The 24,682-nt window shown below is 38.9% G+C and overlaps 1 protein-coding gene across 5 annotated transcripts in view; it reads right to left on the bottom strand.

The window, feature by feature from the left end:
• Positions 1 to 24,682, bottom strand: part of LOC133652599 (citron rho-interacting kinase) — a 156,223-nt gene that overhangs the window by 59,977 nt on the left and 71,564 nt on the right. For all 5 annotated transcript variants that reach the window (XM_062051534.1, XM_062051535.1, XM_062051532.1 and 2 more), the window contains 5 exons: positions 17,529 to 17,726; positions 3,924 to 4,117; positions 1,305 to 1,440; positions 1,128 to 1,232; positions 869 to 1,009 (listed from right to left, as the gene is read on the bottom strand). In XM_062051534.1, the coding sequence (XP_061907518.1) occupies positions 869 to 1,009; positions 1,128 to 1,232; positions 1,305 to 1,440; positions 3,924 to 4,117; positions 17,529 to 17,726 (774 nt within the window). The remainder of the gene's footprint in view (positions 1 to 868; positions 1,010 to 1,127; positions 1,233 to 1,304; positions 1,441 to 3,923; positions 4,118 to 17,528; positions 17,727 to 24,682) is intronic.

Below are 24,682 nucleotides of genomic sequence, written 5' to 3'. Positions count from 1 at the left end.
TGTATTACATTGTGTTCCTGATAAGAAGACAAAAGGCTGTCTTTTGAAACCTACCAATAGTAAGGCTCGTAAAACTCCACTGTGTAAGGGGGAAGCAAGATGGTGTTCCTGTGTTCTCTCATGTATGGTAATCAACAGAAGGATGTTGTTCTGGTCTGAGGACTTCAAAGCGGACAGATGGCAGGATCTGCTCAACTTCCAAAGGAACTCTTTGAAGTATTTTACGAACTCTTTTTTAACTATTTTATGGAACTCTCTTTGAACTGTTCGGTAACCGAAAGCAACGCTGTTTACGACCCACTTCCCTCTGGAAGCAGCTGTGGTCAGGTGGGGGGAGAAAGTCAAAAAAAGAAAGGGGAGTGCAATCTTGTGGCAGAGCGTGGTTGAAGACTGTACCGAGAGTACAGTCGCCACGTCTCTCGTCAATATTGAGTCCAAATTGAATTCTGTCTCTGTTTGATTCTTTGCCTCTTGTCTTGTTTAATAGATGTCCTCAGTGTTTGAACCTAAAAGTTACATTTAACAAATCAAAAATATAAAAAGACCACCAGTGGCTGGCTTACTGTATGTTACCATTAGTGGTTTAGGAGAACATATTTAATAAATACATTTCTATATTTGTCACAATTAAAAGTTAAACTTCGTCAACACTTGAACCGAAAGGATGTTTACTACAATACACGTCGACATAAACAGACCCATTTTTCAACGAAATGACCCCTTTGGCTCTCAAATTGCAGTCAACCAAAGCAGTTTTTAGATTTTCTAAAACTGAGACGCACTCTGGACGTCCCTGCTGTACAGCGTATCGCATGTGTTAATATTGTCATGCATAAAGAAAATTATATGAGTCAATGGGTAGCAGCACCTGGATGTTCTCCAGCTGATATTCCAGGTCAGTTCTTTCAGTTTTTAGTAAGTCAGTCTGGTCCAGGGCGTCCTGTAGTCCCTGGGTCAGTCGAAAAATGTGTGCCTTCTGAGCATCCATCTGCTGCTGCACCTTCTCTTGCTATAAAACAACAACAGGTTATCATAATAAGTTTTCCATACTGTATGTGTTTTGTCTATTGTGACTTTTAATGTTAATCATGATTCGTGTAGACGAAATGAGAAAACTCTTAATGGACCTCATCCAACAGCCGCTGTTTCAGATCTCTCTCACTCTCCAGCTTTTGCTGCAAAGTGCGAGCATTCATCTCCAGTATTGCATGCTTCTTCTCCAAATCATTCAGCTATGGAAAAAAACATTCAATTGTTTACGACCAAAAATGTGTGCAATACAATTTCAAAATGCAAATGCTCACAGTCTCTGCGAGACTCTCAGCTTTGAGTTTCTGGTCTTTGAGGATCTGCTGGAGTGCCAGGATCTCCGCTTTGTGCTCCTTAACTGCCTGGTCCACAGCCTGGCGAGACTCCGAGCTGCGCTGCTCTGCACGGAGCCTAGGAGATACAGAGAACTATTATCATCTATGCATCCATTTTCTATACTGCTTGTCCTCATTAATAATAATAATAATAATAATAACTGGGATTTATATAGCGCTTTTCTAAGTACCCAAAGTCGCTTTACATGTTAAAAACACCATCTTGTGTGATGACTGTATTATGATGATAGTGTATATGATAGTATATATCTGTATCATGAATCAATTTAAGTGGACCCCGACTTAAACAAGTTGAAAAACTTATTCGGGTGTTACCATTTAGTGGTCAATTGTACGGGATATGTACTTCACTGTGCAACCTACTAATAAAAGTCTCAATCAATCAATCAATCATTCATTCACACCTGGTGGTGGTAAGCTACTTTCGTAGCCACAGCTGCCCTGGGGTAGACTGACGGAAGCGTGGCTGCCAATTTGCGCCTACGGCCCCTCCGACCACTACCTATCATTCATTCAACATTCATTCACCGGTGTGAGCGGCACCAGGGGCAAGGGTGAAGTGTCCTGCCCAAGGACACAACGGCATGGTAAGAGGCGGGGAGCGAACCTGCAACCCTCGGGTTTCTGACACGGGCGCTCTACCCACTACGCCATGCCACCCCACAGGAACATGGGTGAGCTGGAGCCTATCCCAGCTGACGTTGGGTGAAAGGTGACTGTGTTTAGTCAGTCTATAATAAGGGTGTAACGGTACACAAAAATTTCGGTTCGGTACGTACCTCGGTTTAGAGGTCACGTTTCGGCTCATTTTCGGTACAGTAATAAAACAACAAAATGTACATTTTCTGGTTATTTATTTACCAAAATTTGTAAACAATGGCTTTATCCTTTTAACATTGCTTTAAAATAGCTCTGCGTGTGATGGATGTGAGCCACCACTAGGTTGATCAGTGCAACAGCAGGCAGTCATGAATGCTAAGCATAACAATAACATACATATACACACAGGGTCCATTGCCAGGGTTAATGCAGTCAACATATATAAAGTAAAAACTAAATAAGATGAGGCTCAGAATTGTTTTCTTAACAAAACCTTTCTACATATAAAGTGCAACATTTCCACATATAAAGTGCAACATTAAACTGCTTCAAGTTGTTGCTCAGATTAAATAAAATGACACAACTTTTCTTCTACATACAAAAAGTGCAACATTAAACAGTTTCAAGTCAACTCAGCCTCAGATTAACTTTTCTTTTCCCCCCCCAGCCTTTAACCCTGGTGACTTTCACTCAATTTTCATGTTTTTTGCCAGAAAAATCAGTTTATCCACATTGTCTGCAGAAAGAGCAGACCTGCTTGCAGTTAAAATGTCTCCAGCTGTGGAAAATACCCTTTCACTGGGCACGGAGGTAGCAGGTATGGCGAGGTAGTGCCTGGCTAACTTGGCAGTAAGAGGATATATGGGCTCATTGTTCTTCCACCATAGAAGTGGGTCAAATTTAGTTTTTAATGCAATATGGTATTAAATCTGCTGCTATAAAAACACCAACAGCATTTGTTATTGCTTTAGCCCTGCCTGACTCGCCGAGGAGAGGCTGCTTGAATGCGGTGTTTGCACGACGCTCGTCTTTATCTTCGTTGAACCAATGTTATCCATTGTTGTATCGCACCGCGAAGCCAAAATTTTCCCAAACGGGAGATCTTTACGAGGCAGGAGGGTCTTCCAGCTCTGGCTTTTTGCATTTTGTAATAGCCCGGTCATTGCTAGCATGCCGTGTGTTGTGCCTCAGAGGGCATTGTTTACACAACGTGCGGTGCGCTACTTAATATGTCCGTGTGGAAACTCGTTCGGTACACCTCCGTACCGAACCGAACCCCCCGTACCGAAACGGTTCAATAAAAATACACGTACCGTTACACCCTTAGTCTATAATGTGTTTTACGGAAGCCCAAGTACTCGAACAAAACCCATGCGAGCACAAGGAGAGCATGCTCACAAACGTCCAAATCTTGAAAAATGTCTTCCCATGGTAGATAAACTACTCCATATTGACTATTGACTTAAGAAAAGTAGCCTTTGCTACTGTTCTTACCTACTAAATGTCTCTTAAGTGCGAGATAGTGTTTGAATACCAAATTATCCTTGCCCACATCAACTAAAAAACATGTTTGGAAATAAATATTCAGAACACCAAGTGGTAAACCCTTGAGGGAATATGCTGGAACCTTTTGAATCCCAGTGTGTGTAGGTGGAGGCAAGCAACAACATTAATAGCAAACAACACCTACCATTGTAGAGAATGTCAAGGCATAGTGTACCTGAATATATAACAGACACTGTACAGTCATTACATTACATCAATGCTTACTGATGGTTGTTTGACAAGCAAAACATTTGGAGGTTGCTCTTTCATCATTTCACAAAATTGGATGACGCTGACTTCTTTTGACATTACGAGTCGACGTCATAAATAGAGAAGAACAAAATGTACACTCCAAAATCACAAAAGGTTATTTAAATCAGTTATTGTACTTACCTGCTCTGTTTCTCTGTATCCAACATTCTTTGGACATCCCTGGTCCTCCTTTCAGCCTGGTTCTTCTCCTCTTCTAGTGTTGCCCTCCAGGCGTCCCACTGCCTCTCCTTCTCCAGCAGCTCATCATTTAAGCTTTCCAGTTCCACAACTTGCTCCTCCAACATGGTGCATGTGGTCTTTAGTGTCCCAAGGTTCTGGTAATAAGACATACACATAACACAAAAGGTAAAGATATTTGTGTTTTTGGTTGATTATGTCGTTCTTGGTGCCACGTTTGTAAGGTACATGCATTTTGGGATGAGCCGAGTATGACGGTTGTATGACAAATCTTTTCTGCCAATGCCAAACTGCCATGGACTCTTGTTTGGTGGATTGAATGACTAAGTTTGAAAAAACAAGACATAGAGGAAATGGGCGCTGGAGCCTATCTCAGCTACAATCGGGCGGAAGGCAGGGTACACCCTGGACAAGTCGCCACCTCATCGCAGGGCCAACACAGATAGAATAAATGTAAATAAATAAATAAATCACTTGGTGTATAAAATCAAGCACTTAGGCATGGAGACTGTTTCTACTAAACATTTGTGAAAGAATGGGCCACTCTCAGGAGCTCAGTGATTTCCAGCGTGGGACTGTCATAGGATGCCACCTGTGCAGCAAATCCAGTCGTGAAATTTCTGATGGACGAGTCTGGGTTCGGAGGTTGCCAGGAGAACGCTACATTTCACATTCTGCCGAGTGCGAAATTTGGTGGAGGAGGAATTATGGTGTAGGTTTTTTTTTTCAGGAGTTGGGCTTGGCCCCTTAGTTCCAGTGAAAGGAAATTTGAGTGCTCCAGGATACCAAAACATTTTGGACAATTCCATGCTCCCAACCTTGTGGGAACAGTTTGGAGCCGGCCCCTTCCTCTTCCAACATGACTGTGCACCAGTGCACAAAGCAAGGTCCATAAAGACATGGATGACAGACTCTGGTGTGGATGAACTTGACTGGCCTGCACAGAGTCCTGACCTGAACCCGATACAAAAAGGTTGGGGACCACTGTTCTAACTGCGGACCGGTCAATGCTTGAAAATTTGTCCCACGGACCGGGGAGGGGGGCGGGTTTGGGGGTTTTGTATTTATTTATTTATTTTTGGTCATAAAAAAATACAATCACGACATGCTTTGATTTCGAAGCATGTCATTCATCAAATTGTACATCATAAAAATGACAACAGATTTTACGGTAAAACAAATTGGGAGCTCAGTCGCCAGAATGTTACCTAAAAAAATAATAGTGGTACCATTTTTCCATACACAATAATTCCCTTTAAAAACAATACGATAGATTTTATGGAAAACTCATGTTTGTTTGTTTTTCTTTACAACAAAATCTACAGATTTATTTTTACTGTGTATGTCAAAAAATATTCAGACTGTATTGATCTATATTGATATATAATGTAGGAACCAGAAATATCAATAACAGAAAGAAACAACCCTTTTGTGCGAATGAGCGTGAATGAGTGTAAATGGGGGAGGGAGGTTTTTTGGGTTGGTGCACTAAGTGAGTGAGTAAGTGTATCTTGTGTTTTTTAATGTTGATTTAATAATAAAAAAAAATATATATATATATATATACAGTATATATATATTTTTTTTAATTTCTTGTGCGGCCCTGTACCAATCGATCCACGGACCGGTACCTGTGGTTGGGGACCACTGCGATAGAACACCTTTGGGATGAATTAGAACGGAGACTGAGAGCCAGGCCTTTTCGACCAACAGTGCGCTTTTGGAAGAATGGTCGAAAATTCCTATAAACACACTCCGCAACCTTGTGGACAGCCTTCCCAGAAGAGTTAAAGCTGTAGTAACTGCAAATGGTGGACTCACATCATATTGAACCCTATGGGTTAGGAATGAGATTGCACTTCAAGTTCATATGTGAGTCAAGGCAGGGGGCCAAATACTTTTGGCAATATAGTGTATATACAGACACAACAGCCTGGCACCTCCTTCTCGTGCCCTGCTGGTCACAAGCCAAGTCACACACTGCTGTGGGACGACATCACATTCGTCAACCAATATTTGTTGCAAGTCAGCTAACGTGGTTGTGCTGGTTATTATATTGTTGGGTACATTAACAACCAAAAGTTTTCTCCAAAACAGACAAAATCGAATCGTCTAAGTCGCATGTGTCAAACTCAAGGCCCGTGGGCCAAATCTGGCCCGCCACATCATTTTATATGGCCCGCAAAAGCCTGGAAAAATTGTGTTTTTAATGAATAAGTTAATAATTCAATATCATATCTTTCTATTCGTCTCCATTTTAAGACACAAAAAACATATGTACTGCATGCAGTTGCACATTTTTTTTGTTACTTTAATACTGTCTAATAATACAGCAAATATTATATTATACATTCCAGACATTTATTTGGTTGAAATACAAATAAATACCTAATTATTTGGATTTTGATTTTGAAGCATGTCATCCATCAAATTGTACATCATAAAAATTACAATATATTTTACGGTAAAACAAATTGGGAGCTCAGTCGCCAGAATTTTACTTGAAAAAATAACAATGGTACCCTTTTTCCATACACAATAATTCCCTTTAAAAACAACACGATAGATTTTATGGAAAACTCATGTTTGTTTTTCTTTACCACAAAATGTACAGATTTATTTTGACTGTGTAGGTCAAAAAATATATAATAATCAAAAGAATAGGCAATTGTGTAACAATATCATGAGGAGAATAATCCTTATACTGTTATACTCACTGTTACAATCAGCCTTCGAAAGGTAGCCATAACTGAGATGTGGCCGTCAATGTAATACTGGTATACCGTACAACAGGGGCGTCACTAGCTTTTAAGGACAGGGGGGGCTTAGCCCCCAGGAGATGCAGGATGCGAGCGAACGTAGCGCACAAGCACTAAACTTCACAAACGGCTAACAAAGACTTAAAAATTATTCATTGTTATTATTATTTCAGTCGGTTTAGTTTCAATCTGTGTTCAGTACAACAACAAACATGGGTTTGCACAGTGACATTTTGTTTACAGCATCAACAAGAAACAATGACTTGCATGATCCTTCAAGATACACTGAAACACAATGAAAGTCATGGCATTAGCCTCTCTGTTATTCATTCACAACATAGAGGCTAATGCCACAACTTTCGCTCACAATACAATAATTGTTTCTTCCCAAATATTTTGAAGTTGCAGAGATTACATTTTGGGCACATATGTGACTTAAATGGTTGTAAATTCAAGCCCTGGAAATATTACTTAATTACTTGAATTAAAGTAATATCTGGATCGGGATAATTTGGCTTGTATATAATATATATATATATATATATATATATATATATATATATATATATATATATATATATATATATATATATATATATATATATATATATATATATATTAAGGCAAGCCGTTAAGGAAATTAAATATATATGGAAGTCTGAATAGAAATGAGAAACTTTTATATAGACTGTAAATACGAAAGACTTAGTCTGCTGATCTGAAAAAGAGCCAAAGCTGTCAAAGAGCTGAGGGACCATCTTCAAAGTGCAATGCTGAAACAAATAATGCAAACAATAAAATGTAATTTCCAGGGCTCGAGATTAACGTAGTCCTGTCGTCCCGGGGACAGTAAAAAAAAATGCACGGGACGAAAATAAATGCTCCCCGGGATGATGGCTTTTAATCATTTTTCTTTTTCTTTTTATGTATTTATTCATTTTACATTTTATATTAAATGTCTTGGTTTTTCCACCCTCTGAAAATCCTATGAAATGTTTAACAAGTCATCCTATAATAATACAACAGCTATTAATGTAACAATACAATAAAACAAATATATTTAATGATGTTGTTTTCATTATTTTAACAATAGGCTAATGTATATTACTTTATATAGATTCTACAAGAAACAAAAAACTTAAAAACTAAATTATTTACAATTGCAGACACAAGGTTCTTGTTCTGTAGTGCTGTGTGCTAATGTGCTTCGTACACCTGCAGGACCGCAAGCAAGGTCACAGAGAAAATGCGGACTGGATTTTGAGTGATGTGGGCATTTTCTATATGAACAAGTGGAATGGATTGGATACCGACGCACTAAAGGGGCTCTCTACCTTACACTATGAAGTGAGGGGAAACTGAGTGAATAATGACAGGTTATATGATTATTTATTTAAACTCATATTCGGGCCACTTTATAATGAATATGTCGGCATGTATTTGTAAAAAAAAACAAAAAAAAAACTTTTTTTTTTTTAACACCAAATTATTTAGGGGGGGCTTAAGAACATTTTAGGGGGGCTTGAGTCCCCCTAAAATAGGCCTAACAACGCCAATGCCGTACAACCCTGCCGCTGACTAATAGGATTATTTATTTTTTGGAAATATAGGTCCTTTAAAATAAGTAGTTGGGAAGTACGGACTGACAAACACAATGAGGCTGAATTTCAAATTTGACGGTGATATTACAAATAAATATTCTGCACAGGTTTTTGTAAATAATCTGTATAATAGTCTGTATAATGCATATGTTCCTTTTTGACTGTACTTGAATGTATAATAGACTGTATTTATATTATTGACATGTGAATAATGCTGTATAATACTGTATTTATATTATTCAAATGTGAATAATGCTGTATAATAAGACTGTATTTATATTATTCACTTGTGAATAATGCTGTATAATAGACTGTATTTATATTATTCACATGTGAATAATGCTGTATAATAGATTGTATTTATATTATTCACATGTGAATAATGCTGTATAATGGACTGTATTTATATTATTCACATGTGAATAATGCTGTATAATAGACTGTATTTATATTATTCACATGTGGATAATGCTGTATAATAGACTGTATTTATATTATTCACATGTAAAAAATACCTAAGTGTTTATTGTTTATTGTGAGCGAACTGTGGTGCTGAATAAAATAAAAATAGTGAAACCTGTTTAATTCAAAAGTGGGTGCAAAGAGATAAGTACAAAACAAAGATAAACGTTACATTTCTGTTTTTGGCCTGCCTGTTGTTCCTGGCTGTGTCTTGCTCGTTTCTCTCTCTCGCCCCTCAGTTGCCATGGCACCAGTGGAAGGCGGTAGAATTTACCACACCTGACTGCAAGTACCACCAACTTCTTAAGCTGTGGCCTGCACCTGCCTGTTGCTGTTTTTTCCCCCCTCTTTAACACCATGGAAATATTAGGAATGTTATAATTATTATCATTAGGAAATCATTTTGTTGATTAGTTAGTGAATTACAAAAAACAAACAAAACATAGAAGAGTTGTCATAAAGGGGGGGGGTGCAGCTTACTGCAAGGTGTGTTCTCCTGGGATGCAAACTGACTATTCCGGACAAGGCTTGCAGGTAGGAACATATTTATTTTCTCAATTAATCCTTAACATCACAAAGACCGGAACCAAACAAAAGAAAAGCGTGCCGTTCACACGAGAAGCTAACGAACAAAAAAAAACTTAACGCAGGAAACATAGAAGCTAAACACTTAACATGGACTATGGCATGGAACAAACAAGACTTACTGTGGCATGAAACAACTAACACTTACGTGGACATGGCATGAATCGAACAACTAGCATAAACTTGGAATCGGACATGAAAACGAGCAATGACGCCAGGCCGAATGACTGGCAGGCTTAAAGGCCTACTGAAATGCGATTTTCTTATTTAAATGGGGATAGCAGGTCCATTCTATGTGTCATACTTGATCATTTCGCGATATTGCCATATTTTTGCTGAAAGGATTTAGTAGAGAACACAGACGATAAAGTTCGCAACTTTTGGTCGCTGATAAAAAAGCCTTGCCTGTACCGGAAGTAGCGTGACGTCACAGGTTGTGGAGCTCCTCACATCTGCACATTGTTTACAATCATGGCCACCAGCAGCGAGAGCGATTCGGACCGAGAAAGCGACGATTTCCCCATTAATTTGTGCGAGGATGAAAGATTCGTGGATGAAAAAAGTGAGCGTGAAGGACTAGAGGGCAGTGGAAGCGATTCAGATAGGGAAGATGCTGTGAGAGGCGGGTGGGACCTGATATTCAGCTGGGAATGACTAAAACAGTAAATAAACACAAGACATATATATACTCTATTAGCCACAACACAACCAGGCTTATATTTAATATGCCACAAATTAATCCCGTATAACAAACACCTCCCCCGTCCCGTCCATATAAACCGCCAATACAAATCAAACACCCGCACAACACACTCAATCCCACAGCCCAAAGTACCGTTCACCTCCGCAAAGTTCATACAACACATATATTTCCCCAAAGTCCCCAAAGTTACGTACGTGACATGCACATAGCGGCACGCACGTACGGGCAAGCGATCAAATGTTTGGAAGCCGCAGCTGCGTACTCACGGTAGCGCGTATCCAACTCAAAGTCCTCCTGGTAAGAGTCTCTGTTGTCCCAGTTCTCCACAGGCCAATGGTAAAGCTTAACTGTCATCTTTCGGGAATGTAAACAATGAAACACCAGCTACGTGTTTGTGTTGCTGCATCCGGCCACTAATACACCGCTTCCCACCTACAGCTTTCTTCTTTGCTATCTCCATTGTTCATTAAACAAATTGCAAAAGATTCACCAACACAGATGTCCAGAATACTGTGGAATTTTGCGATGAAAACAGACGACTTAATAGCTGGCCACAATGGTGTCCCAAAACGTCTGCTACAATCCGTGACGTCACGCGCAAACGTCATCATACCGAGACGTTTTCAGCAGGATATTTCACGGGAAATTTAAAATTGCACTTTATAAGTTAACCCGGCCGTATTGGCATGTGTTGCAATGTTAAGATTTCATCACTGATATATAAACTATCAGACTGCGTGGTCGGTAGTAGTGGGTTTCAGTAGGCCTTTAAAGAGTGCCTCTGATTAGGCACAGGTGAGCGTCCCAAACACCAGAGGCAGGTGAAAACAATAAGCTGCCATGCAACCAAACCAAACTCAGAAGTGTCACAAACAGGAACTAAAAAAAAAGAGTCCAAAACTAACAGAAAATAACAAAAACATGATCCAGACCACAGATCATGACAAGAGTAACTTTATCCAAATGGTCATGATACCTTCCACACTAATAGAGGCCATAGTAAGACCTTCATTTTTGATAAATTGTCCAAAGTGGAGCAACAAAGCTTTGAGAGCATGCATATTGGAAACTTAAACCCATATATCACTGATACCCTGATGTCTATTATAATTAATGATTATTAAAGTTAAAGTTAAAGTACCAATGATTGTCACACACACACACTAGGTGTGGCGAAAGCCACTGAGTAGGTCAATTATTCAATTTGACGGATGCATTATATCCGTAAATGTAATGTAAAATAGCAACACTTTCCACAAATATTTGTCCTAGTACACAAGCAAGCAGACATAGGGGAGATGAGTGTTGCCAACTTAGCAGCATTGTCTCTCCTGGCTGTAGGCCAGGGGTCACCAACGCGGTGCCCACGGGCACCAGGTAGCCCGTAAGGACCAGATGAGTAGCCCGCTGGCCTGTTCTAAAAATAGCTCAAATAGCAGCACTTACCAGTGAGCTGCCTCTATTTTTAAAATTGTATTTATTTACTAGCAAGCTGGTCTCGCTTTGCCCGACATTTTTAATTCTAAGAGAGACAAAACTCAAATAGAATTAGAAAATCCAAGAACATTTTTTAAAGACTCTGTCTTCACTTGTTTAAATAAATTCATTATTTTTTTTACTTTGCTTCTTTTAACTTTCAGAAAGACAATTTTAGAGAAAAAATACAACCTTAAAAATGATTTTAGGATTTTTAAACACATATACCTTTTTACCTTTTAAATTCCTTCCTTTTCTTTCCTGACAATTTAAATCAATGTTCAAGTAAATTATTTTTTTTATTGTAAAGAATAATAAATACATTTTAATTTAATTCTTCATCTTAGCTTCTGTTTTTTCAACGAAGAATATTTGTGAAATATTTCTTCAAACTTATTATGATTAAAATTCAAAAAAATTATTCTGGCAAATCTAGAAAATCTGTAGAATCAAATTTGAATCTTATTTCAAAGTCTTTTGAATTTCTTTTAAAATTTTTGTTCTGGAAAATCTAGAAGAAATAATGATTTGCCTTTGTTAGAAATATAGCTTGGTCCAATTTGTTATATATTCTAACAAAGTGTAGATTGGATTTTAACCTATTTAAAACATGTCATAAAAATTCTAAAATTAATCTTAATCAGGAAAAATTACTAATGATGTTCCATAAATTATTTTTTTAATTTTTTCAAAAAGATTCTAATTAGCTAGTTTTCTCTTCTTTTTTTCGGTTGAATTTTGAATTTTAAAGAGTCGAAATTGAAGATAAACTATGTTTCAAAATGTAATTGTCATTTTTTTCGTGTTTTCTCCTCTTTTAAACCGTTCAATTAAGTGTAAATATCATTAATTATTAATAATAACATAGAGTTAAAGGTAAATTGAGCAAATTGGCTATTTCTGGCAATTTATTTAAGTGTGTATCAAACTGGTAGCCCTTCGCATTAATCAGTACCCAAGAAGTAGCTCTTGCTTTCAAAAAGGTTGGTGACCCCTGCTGTAGGCAAAGGCGGACGCATTCCCTCCCCACCTACTCAGTGGCCTAGGTATAGTAGTATATAGTATAGTATAATTTGTTTATAAAATTGAAAGCTTATTATCATTAAAGGAAACAACACATGGTCTTTCCTCTTTTCCCACCGTGGTTACAGTGAAGCCAAGTGCTACGTGCGCTTCGTCATATTCTGGTACGGCAAAAAAGCATGTTCCCCCCCCTGGCATAGGACCGCGTCCCCCCCCAGGGGCCCGCCCCACTATTTGAGAAGCACATGCGTCATAGCCAATTACACCCATTTAAACATGAACCCCTCACCCCCACCCCCACACACAACCCACTATCACAAATATATTGTAGTATGTAAAACTGTGGTATGTACAGTAAATCTAAAAATGATATTTCACATCGTTACATTGCATTTTTCCATCTGCATCACATGGCCTACACAAAAGGCTGTGTATCAAAGATGGGCTGATAAATATAGCATGTGCTGGTCTTCCACAGCTGACACGACCTGGACTGATGGGGATGACACATCCCTCCCTCCTACACGCCACCCAATTCCTTGTCTATGTCCTCCATGGCTGGTTATGCAAGCGGCAGGATTGAAAGCGCTACTGGACGCCCACACACATCATCCCACAGGAGCGGTGCACACATCACAGCCTCCCCGCTCCCTTGCTGCTCAGCTCCGAGCAGGATATTACACATTACAATACAGAAATATTCAGAGGGTTTTTCTGCTGCCCGATTTACACCGTCGGAGTAGCGAGGGGTGTCTAGGTCTCCTGTCACAGGTGGTGGAGATATCAAATCATGCAACTTAGTGGAAAGCCAGTGTCTGACTGGCGGTGAGTGGGAAGTGCGAAAGGAAAGCAGACTGAACTAAAAAAAAATAATAGTGGCTGATATGTTTTGGGAAATTTGCAGAGAATAGAAAAATCAGTGGGTTAAAATGGTGCCGACTAGTCCTAGTTCAAACCAAGCTTGAGTTTGTTGTATTGATACATCAGAACAGTGTTTTTCAACCTTTTTTGAGCCAAAGCACATTTTTTGCGTTGAAAAAATGCGGAGGCACACCACCAGCAGAAATCATTAAAAAACGAAACTTAGTTGACAGTAAAAAGTCTTCGTCGCAATTGTTGGATACGACTTTAAACCATACCGCCCGAATGCAGCTGAGATAGGCTCCAGCGACACCCCGTGACCCCGAAAGGGACAAGCGGTAGAAAATGGATGGATGGACTTTAAACCTTAACCAACCATGCATCACTATAGGTCTTGTCTCAAAGTAGGTGTACTGTCACATCACGCCCTGACTTATTTGGAGTTTTTTGCTGTTTTCCTGTGTGTAGTGTTTTAGTTCTTGTCTTGCGCTCCTATTTTGGTGGCCTTTTTCTCTTTTTTTGGTATTTTCCTGTAGCAGATTCATGTCTTTCTTTGAGCAATATTTCCCGCATCTACTTTGTTTTAGCAATCAAGAATATTTCAGTTGTTTTTATCCTTCTTTGTGTGGACATTGTTGATTGTCATGTTATGTTCGGATGTACATTGTGGACGCGTCTTTGCTCCACAGTAAGTCTTTGCTGTCGTCCAGCATTCTGTTTTTGTTTACTTTGTAGCCAGTTTCGTTCTGCATAGCCTTCCCTAAGTTTCACTGCCTTTTCTTAGGGGTGTTTTGTTTATTTTTGGTTTAAGCATTAGACGCCTTTTTACCTGCACGCTGCCTCCCGCTGTTTCCGACATCTACAAAGCAATTAGCTACCGGCTGATATGGAAGAGTATTACACGGTTACTCTACCGAGCTCTAGACAACACCGACACTCAACAACAACACATAATTTGCAGAGTCTAATTACTGGTTTGCAAAACATTTTTTTAACCCAAATAGGTGAAATTAGATAATCTCCCACGGCACATCAGACGGTATCTCACGGCACACTAGTGTGCCGCGGCACAGTGGTTGAAAAACACTGCATAAGAATATGTGTCAGGCTTCCAAATCTCATTCAAAGTGCCTACAAATAAATCCCAAGATAAGCAGGCACAAAAAAACCCAGCAGCAATATATAATATATATTTGTATATATTCTATTCTATTTATAATATTCTTCTAATAACTTATACAATTTATAACATACTGACATACTGTGTCACAGTATGGTACGGCAGCTGCACCGATGCAGACAAGGAGAGGCTCCAGAGAGTGGTAAAGGCAGCACAGCGGATCATCGGCTGCCCTCTCCCCTCCCGGACAGACATGTACACCTCCCGATGCCTCAGCAGAGCTACCAACATTACCAAGGACAGCTACCAACCTCGCTTTGACCTGTTTGACCTGCTGCCCTCAGGAAGGCGCTACAGGGTCATCAGGTCTAAGACAAACAGACTTAAGAACAGTTTTTTCCCTAAAGCTATAACAACGGTGAACTCCCATAGGCACTGATTTTATAGTTTAGCACCTCTCTGTGTGCAATTTGTACTTTCCACCCACAGTCTGAATGCTTCTGTATGTATGTATATAGATTTTACAGTAAAACTTTACATTTAATAATTAATACTGTGAATTATAGTTGTTTTTTTTTGTTACAACATTTTACGGTAAATATAAAAACAGTACCCCTGTTTTGTTTTTTTAAGGGAAAAAGCTGGCAGCTTAGTTGCCAAAATTTTACTGTTAAATTTACATACATTTTTACAACATTATAGTGTTATTGGAAAAACAGTACACATTCTTTTTTTATTCTGGCAACTTAGCTGCCAGTTTTTCTACCGTGAAAACAAATGTACCGTCTTTCCATTTACAGTAACACACCGTTAAAAACAACAACCGTAGATTTTACAGTCAAAAACTGGCAGCTGAGTCAACATAATTTTAATGCAAAAAACTGTAGTAGTTATAATAGCAGTAATATGCTGTAAAGAACAACATAAAATCTATTGTCATTTTTAATAATTTGATGGGTGGTTTGCTGTAAAAGTAAGTATTTTTATTTAGACAAAAACTTGTTTGAAAGTATGATAATATACTGTAATATTTGTTGCAATATTGGATACTATCAAAATTAAAAGGTATGCAATTTCAAGCAGTACAGTTCAGTGTTTCCCATAAACTGCCAAGATACCTGTGGCGGTGGGGGCGTGGCTATGGGCGTGGTCACCATGACATCATCGAGTAATTTGCATAATTTACTACAATGATATGATTTTCTCTAAAAAGGCTCAAAAAATGTATACTTACTAATTAATAATAACAGTTCTGTTTTAAATGTCCATCCATCCATCCATTTTACAATATAATTACAACACTTTATGTACATATTTATATACAGATTTGAACAATAAGTTATTCACTGAAATATATTTATTAATTGTGGTTCTTACAAAAAATATATCTTTATAAAATATAAAAGCTAAAATGTGTCTTAAAGCTCTGCCCCTTTAATTAGTGCATACTAAATAATTTAACTTCAGCCTACTACTACAACCATATTATTTACCAGCAACATAAAGTGAAACAGAGGCAGAGGTGTTCTGCCACAGTCAGTAACAAATAAACACAAAACAGTAGTTGTCAAATACAAATAAGGCAACAAGAGAAGTATCCTACACTTCTCTTTTGTAAAGTAAATCTGAACAGCCTATATGGGCATCTACATCAACTATATGATTTGCCTGAGAAGCTGGACAGGACAAAAAAACAAAACAAAAAAAAAAACATTTTTTATTTTTATTTGTGGCGGACGTAATTCTTTCGTGGCGGGCCGCCACAAATAAATGAATGTGTGGGAAACACTGACATATATTTTTTCTGTCAAAATGAAAAAAATCTATTACATTTAGTGAGAAAATATGAAGTACTTAATTTACACATATTTCCAGGTGTTTGCGGCCCAGATGAAATGTCGTCACGGGTCAGATCTGGCCCCCGAGCCTTGAGTTTGACACCTGTGTCCTAGATTGTACCCCAACAACTGACAAAATGCTCACATGTAAGTAATTCCTATTTGTTTTAGACTTCATATGTTTTAGACATGAATTGTTTTAGATTTCATATGTCCAAAAAATTATATTGTTTTAATCATAGGTAACACATACAATCAAATTAATTCAGCAGCGCTGTTTGATAAGAGTATAATATATCATAAGAAAACAGAAGAATCGAAATAAAAATATGCACAAATGGAGGAAAACTATGAGTAAACTGCCATAGGTTGAAACATCTTTTTATTATCATCCATTTTCCTCATGTATGTGGCCAAAGTCACAAGTAAATGTGCAAACAATGACTAGTTTCACTTTCGGTTGTATCGATAACCGGTTATGTCGATAACCACTTATGTCAACGTGAGTCAGCCAGTCCGAAGGGCATTGACTTCATCAAATTCCACTATAGGCTGTGTTGAATTCCTCTTCTTTGTTGAATATATCGGTAGATTACAGTGTATCACACAGTGCGACGAAGTCACATGATGAAACAGTTGTTTTCCGTAGCCAACTGAAGTGTAAAGATGTGGCTTAGAACCAAAACAATGAGTTGATAAGAAATGATTCACCATGTGGAGGGGGGCGTGGTCTGCGGGCCTGCAGTGTAAGGACCGGCCTCGAAGTCAGCGGCAGGTGTGTAGATTGCCCAGCCGGGGCTTGTTATCTAATCACCTGTCTCTCTTATTAGCAGCAGCCGGTACGAGACATGTGGTTGGAGTTGCTGGTGAGCAGAGGCATGAGAGCGAGAGACATTTTGCTGGAAAGCAAAACCACACTGCCTTATGAAAATAAAAGACTTGTTAACTCAGACTACCGGGCTCACGAAAGGATCTTTGTGTCAGAAGAACCCACAGTAGGGCAACCTCCACACACCATATATGCCAAACTAATTTATAATGTAAAATATTACTGGAGAACAACAATTGTTGTACTGCCTTCTACAGGTGTCTCAAACCAACGACCAAGACAGCGCCTTACCTGTTTTTGGTTGTTTAGGTGCATCTCGCGGTCAGCCACCTCCCGACGCAGCTGGTCCACGTCCTGGCTGAGCTGCAGGCGATCCTCTCTCTCGTCGGAAGCTTCATCCAGCTGCTTGGACAGGTAGAAGTTCTGGCGGTTCAGCTCGGCATTCTCCTGGGTCAGTGAGGTCAGCTGCTCCTCCAGGTCAGTGATCACCTGTAATACCAGTCACAACTTTGGAAATGGCTTAAGACATGTTCGCTATGCAATGATTGCGCCAATGCTAAATCCATGATAACGGTTTAAGTCGGATGGTGGGGAGGCAAATCTTGTATGTTTATGTATGAGCTGTCTGTAATGTTTTGACTTGTGCGTTTTTCCCCCCGCTAAAGCAGCACACTAACAGCAGTATATTTATTCTTGAGGCGTGGTGGAGAAGACAACAGTGAATAGATGCTGTGATGATCTGTCATTCAAATCACATCCTCAGCAGTGCTGATTACATTCTGCTCAAAACCAGCTGTGAAGACTGAGGGGATATAGAGAATAATAAAAACAGAGAAGACGCAAGTAGGGTAACTCTTTAGTATGGGGAACATATTCACCATTAATTAGTTGCTTATTAAAGGCCTACTGAAAGCCACTACTACCGACCACGCAGTCTGATAGTTTATATATCACTGATGAAATCTTAACATTGCAACACATGCCAATACGGCCGGGTTAACTTATAAAGTGCAATTTTAAATTTCCCGCTAAACTTCCGGTTGAAAACGTCTATGTATGATGACGTACGCGCGTGACGTCAATCGTTGAACCGGAAGTATTGGTACCCCATTGAATCCAATACAAAAAAGCTCTGTTTTCATCTCAAAATTCCACAGTATTCTGGACATCTGTGTTGGTGAATCTTTTGCAATTTGTTTAATGAACAATGAAGACTGCAAAGAAGAAAGTTGAAGGTGGGACCGGTGTATTAGCGGCTGGCTGTAGCAACACAACCAGGAGGACTTACTTGGATAGCAGACGCGCTAGCCGACGCTAGCCGCCAACCGCACGGATGATCGGGTGAAGTCCTTCGTCCTTCCGTCGATCGCTGTAACGCAGGTGAGCACGGGTGTTGATGAGCAGATGAGGGCTGGCGTAGGTGGAGCGCTAATGTATTTATCATAGCTCTGTGAGGTCCCGTTGTTAAGTTAGCTTCAATGGCGTCGTTAGCAACAGCATTGTTAAGCTTCGCCAGGCTGGGAATTATTAACCGTGTAGTTACATGTACATGGTTTAATAGTATTGTTGATCTTCTGTCTATCCTTCCAGTCAGGGATTTATTTATTTTGTTTCTATCTGCATTTGAGCCCGATGCTATCAAGTTAGCTCAGTAGCTAAAGAGCTTCGCCGATGTATTGTCGTGGAGATAAAAGTCACTGTGAATGTCCATTTCGCGTTCTCGGCTCTCATTTTCAAGAGTATATAGTATCCGAGGTGGTTTAAAATACAAATCCATGATCCACAATAGAAAAAGGAGAAAGTGTGGAATCCAATGAACCCTTGTACTTAAGTTACGGTCAGAGCGAAAAAAGATACGTCCTGCACTGCCTCTCTAGTCCTTCACTCTCACTTTCCTCATCCACGAATCTCTCATCCTCGCTCAAATTAATGGGGTAATCGTCGCTTTCTCTGTCCGAATCTCTCTCGCTGCATTTTAAACAATGGTAAAATGTGAGGAGTCCTTCCTCCGGTGACGTCGCGCTACTTCCGGTATAGGCAAGGCTTTTTTTTATCAGCGACCAAAAGTTGCGACCTTTATCGTTGATGTTCTCTACTAAATCCTTTCAGCAAAAATATGGCAATATCGCGAAATGATCAAGTATGACACATAGAATGGATCTGCTATCCCCGTTTAAATAAAAACAATTCATTTCAGTAGGCCTTTAAAGCAACAAAGACTTAATTTAGAGTTATTCAGACACTAGGGGAAGGTTAGGGTTAGGGCAGGGGTCGGCAACCCAAAATGTTGAAAGAAAGAAAGCATATTGAACCAAAAATACCAAAAAAAAAATCGGTATGGAGCCGCAAAAAATTCAAAGCCTTATATAAGTCTTATAATGAAGGCAACACATGATGTGTCTATATTAGCCTACTATCAAAGGCTGACGCAAATCTCACTTGACAGAAATGTTGTATTTTATTTTTTATTCTACACATTTTTGCAACATTGGAAAACATTAGTAAAATGGAGGCTTCTCAGAGGGTGAGATAACTTGCAGTCATGGATTGACCAAATATGCCTGATTAGCACTCCAGCAAATCAATGAAATCAACAAAGCTCACTTTTGTGCATTCACGCACAGCACAAAACGTTTGGTGGACAAAATGAGACAAAGGAGTGGCATAAAACTCTAAAAAACTTTTCTGTGGCAGCATCGGAAAAAGTTACAAACTACGATGAGTTCAAGGATCGCTGACATTAGTAGGACAAAACGGTGCTTTCCAAATACGCTCATCAGTGAAGCATGTATAATATAAACAGTGGGATTTCTAACAATTAGGAAGGTTTGTGTCATGTTTGTTCCCCTATAAAAAATAATTAAAAAAAATTCTTCATCTTTTTCCATTTTCACACATCTGAAAGAGGTCCAGGGAGCCACTAGGGAGGCGCTACAGAGCAGCATGCGGCTCTAGAGCCGCGGGTTGCTGACTTCTGGGTTAGGGTTACTAATAAGCAATAATTCTGAGGTTATTGAGGGAAGACTCTTAGTAAATGGCTTACTGGTTGTATAATAAGGCCATGCAGAATAAGGCATTAATAAGTACTTAATAATGACTAATTAAGAGCCAATATGTTACTAATTTTCATGTTAATAAGCAACTAATTAATGGTGAATATGTGTTCCCCATGCTAAAGTGTTACGGCAAGTAGTACTTAAAAATGACACACTACTCACACACTGAGTAGATAGAAATGTGACAAGGTGACAATCACCTAGTGACTGGTGAAGGGCTGACTTATCAACTTTGAATTATTGTGCTCTAATCAATGTTAATGCAGGCTGCTAATGAATATTATAATAATAATAATAATAATAATAATAATGATAATAATTAGAGATGTCCGATAATAGCTTTTTTGCCGATATCTGATATTCCGATATTGTCCAACTCTTAATTACCGATTCCAATATCAACCGATACCGATATATACAGTCGTGGAATTATTAACACATTATTATGCCTAATTTTGTTGTGATGCCCCCGCTGGATGCATTAAACAATGTAACAAGGTTTTCCAAAATAAATCAACTCAAGTTATGGACAAAAATGCCAACATGGCACTGCCATATTTATTATTGAAGTCACAAAGTGCATTATTTTTTTTAACATGCCTCAAAACAGCAGCTACAAAAACAATGAAGGCACACAGCTTCAGTCCAGAATAATAACATAGTCCTTCTTTAGTGCAAGACTGCCTGATATACAGTATAACAGGAAATTATAAACTGGGCTCAATCTGCCCTGCTCTAACGTGTTTGTATGAGTAACAAAAATGTGCTGCAAGCTAGTGGTGAGTGCTTGAAGTGGCCTACCAGTCTGCCAGAGCTTCTGAAATGCTGCGTTGAGACAGAGGTGGTTTTTGTTGTATTTTTGTTTTTTCTCGGCGGAGTCTTTAAGCGACAACTGTGTGGTACTACTTTTTTTTCGCTGTTTGATTTTCATCCATCTTTCGCTTGTATTCATCGTGTATCTCGTAAGGATTCTTGAAGAGGTGGGAGATCAAATTGCTCGTATTAAAAGGAAGACGTCTTGGTTCCTCCTCGCATAACCAACTTTTTGCAGTCATTGCAAATTGCCAGTTTTTTATCCGTCAGAGACACTTTAAAATAATCCCAAACCATGTCGTTAGTCACCGAGCGAGCTGGCTTGTTAGCCAGGCTACAGCACCGGCAACAACACACTCTTGTTGTTGTTATGCTCCGCTCGCGGCGGTTTGATGAGGTCATCAAGCGTCGCCAGTAAACTTCTCATGCTGGAGTCGTGCTGCAACTCCTGTGTTGTGTGTGGGAGATGGGCTGCTGACTGGGAGATGCAACTTCTCTGTATTTCTCCCTACGTCCGTGTACCGCTCCCTACGGCGGCGTTTTAAAATGTCATAAATTGTACTTTTTGAAACCGATACCGATCATTTCCGATATTACATTTTAAAGCATTTATCGGCCGATAATATTGGCAGTCCGATATTATCGGACATCTCTAATAATAATAATAATACAAAAAGATAATAATTCACTTAGGTAAAAAAATTTGTTTTCAAACACTTAATCAGAGAATATCAATTTAGTTCTCATTTAGAGCTGGAGCCTAGCCCAGAGGCGGGCTACACCTTGGACTGGTCACTATAAGGAGATCAAATATTCGAGGATTATCAGAAAAGTTCTAGAACTGGTGTCACAAAAGACATATTTTAAATCCGACCCATAAATCGCAAGTTTTTCCCTTTTGAAGTAATCCCTCTGGAATCTAACACACTTTCTCTGCCACGCTTTACGCACTCCTTTAAGGATTCGCCTGGGATCCCCCGCTGCCATCTTGACGTTGTTCACGTCTTCAAAACAGGTCCCCTTGAGACCCAATTGATCTTGGCAACGATTATTATATTTTTAAATCCCAGGTTGCCAAGTCGGGTGAACAGAGAGGTTGCTCCAGCCTGGCGATGTTCTTCTTGGCCAAGAACTGTCGGATGCTCATGACGTGAGCAGGCACGTTGTCATAGTGAAGGAGCCACATGTTGACCTGCCACTACTCTTCTGAATGATGCGGCCGTTGCAAGTTATTGTCACAGGGCCAGAAACAGCACATCCACAAAGAGATCCTACACAATTTGTTGCGTTCTTTGCGCGAGAAACAGTCAAGATATATATTTTCACCACAGCCCTGGAATGTTTCTGAAATTTCAAGTTCCAATTATCTCATTCTTATTTGTTGTTTTCTTTTTGGGGTGGAGGGTAGAATAAACCCACGCACCCAATGGAAAAACATGCAAACTCCACATTGAGAACTGCAAGTGAAGATTTGAAACCCTGTGAGGCCAACCTGTTAGCCAGGACCCCCATGCAGCTATATCTAATAATATCTCGCATTAATAACCAATTATGAATATTTTTTTTTAGAAAATGTAGCTGGCCAATTAAAAAAAAGCTTTGCGCTAAATTTGGCCCCGAGGCCACACTTTGCTATATAATATCATTGCCAAGCCAATTGGCAGCTGGATGGAAACTAAAGTAACTGCAAAATACTGTGTATATACTGTATTGCATTTGGAAGGAAAAACTGTACAAAACAGTGAATGGTAATTTTGTTTTATGCTAGTTGTAAAATGCATTGTGGCCAATTTTTCTCCTCTGTATATTACTGTAGAAAAGACAGTTTCCTTACTTCCTACATGAAATTGTAACACTATAGTATACAGCAGGGGTCACCAACACGGTGCCCGCGGGCACCAGGTAGCCCGTTTAGGACCAGATGAGTAGCCCGCTGGCCTGTTCTAAAAAAACTCAAATAGCAGCACTTACCAGTGAGCTGCCTCTATTTTTTAAATTGTATTTATTTAGTAGCAAGCTGGTCTCGCTTTGCTCGACATTTTTAATTCTAAGAGAGACAAAACTCAAATAGAAGTTGAAAATCCAAGAAAATATTTTAAAGACTTGGTCTTCACTAACTGACAAAGAAACAGATAACAGATTTGATGTCCAGTTCAAAGTGTGACATGATTTATTTAAAAATTTGAGAGTTGACTTTTGTATTTTACATGAGTTATTTGTACAAACATGGTGCAAAGTAATTCATGATTTGTTCAAAATGTTAGTGGCTAGCTAGTTAAAATGGGATATTGTGATTTCACAAGACTGTCTTAGAAGTGATCATTTGAAAATGTTCAATTTGAAAAATGTGCACTTAGAGAAAATATAAAAATAAAGTGTTGCATATTGATATTTATCTGTTTCTATATATATTTATTGTGAGAAATCATTAAGATGATCAGTGTTTCCACAAAGATATATTAATTATTAATAATAACATAGAGTTAAAGGTAAATTGAGCAAATTGGCTATTTCTGGCAATTTATTTAAGTGTGTATCAAACTGGTAGCCCTTCGCATTAATCAGTACCCAAGAAGTAGCTCTTGGTTTCAAAAAGGTTGGTGACCCCTGGTATACAGTATTTTGTGTAATAAGAAGGAGGAAAGTAGTGTTTACAGCAACATGTGTGTGTGTGTGTGTATATATATATATATATATTAGGGCTGCAACAACTAATCGATTAAATCGATTAAAATCGATTACCAAAATAGTTGGCGATTAATTTAGTCATCGATTCGTTGGAACTATGCTATGCGCATGCGCGGAGGCTTTTTTTTTTTTTTTTTTTTGGTTATTTTTTTATTTTCTATTTTTATAAACCTTTATTTATAAACTGCAATATTTACAAACAGCTGAGAAACAATAATCAAAATAAGTACAAAAACAGTACAAAACAGCGCCAGGGCGGCGGTTAGGCTACGTCTCATGATGTGGCGTAAGCTAGCCAATGATGTGTCATGTGCAGCTCACGTGACGACGGCGTCTCCTTTGCTGGAAAAATTCGAAAAATGGCGCAGGAAAACACTACCGATAGTTTAGCGGAGAAACATCTTGAGGTTATTGCTTCAATGGAGAAAAGTGTACGACCTAAGTCGTCAAAAGTGTGGGAACACTTCACTTTAAAGACTTCAAAGAAGACCGTTTCCTGCAAAATGGCACGGAAGTACAACATTGCTTCAGGAGCACCTGAAGAAGAAACATGTTGGAGCCATGGATGAAGGGAAGAACTCACAGTACGTAACTTTTTAAGTCCATAGTGGCAACAAGCATTCATGAGTTCAGCTTTTTTGTGAGTAACGTTAAAGTTATGCCTTTGTTGCAACGCAGGGCTGATAATGTGTCTCCGGCACATTTGACTCCGTTTTGAGAGAGAAAACGCACGGTTACCAATTTCGAAATAAACGTAACGGACAGAAATATCTCAGGTTGGTTTCATAATGGATCAATGTAGCCGGGCTGATAAAGCTATATAAATATATTTAGATTTGAGTGACGCTTTAGTATAACTAAACGTTATGAAGGTGCTGGAATATGTCA

This window comes from Entelurus aequoreus, linkage group LG06 (assembly GCF_033978785.1).
Source record: "Entelurus aequoreus isolate RoL-2023_Sb linkage group LG06, RoL_Eaeq_v1.1, whole genome shotgun sequence".
In the NCBI taxonomy this organism is placed as follows: domain Eukaryota; kingdom Metazoa; phylum Chordata; class Actinopteri; order Syngnathiformes; family Syngnathidae; genus Entelurus; species Entelurus aequoreus.
Note: the sequence above shows the minus strand (reverse complement) of the source record. Positions and strands in the feature narration are given on the sequence as shown.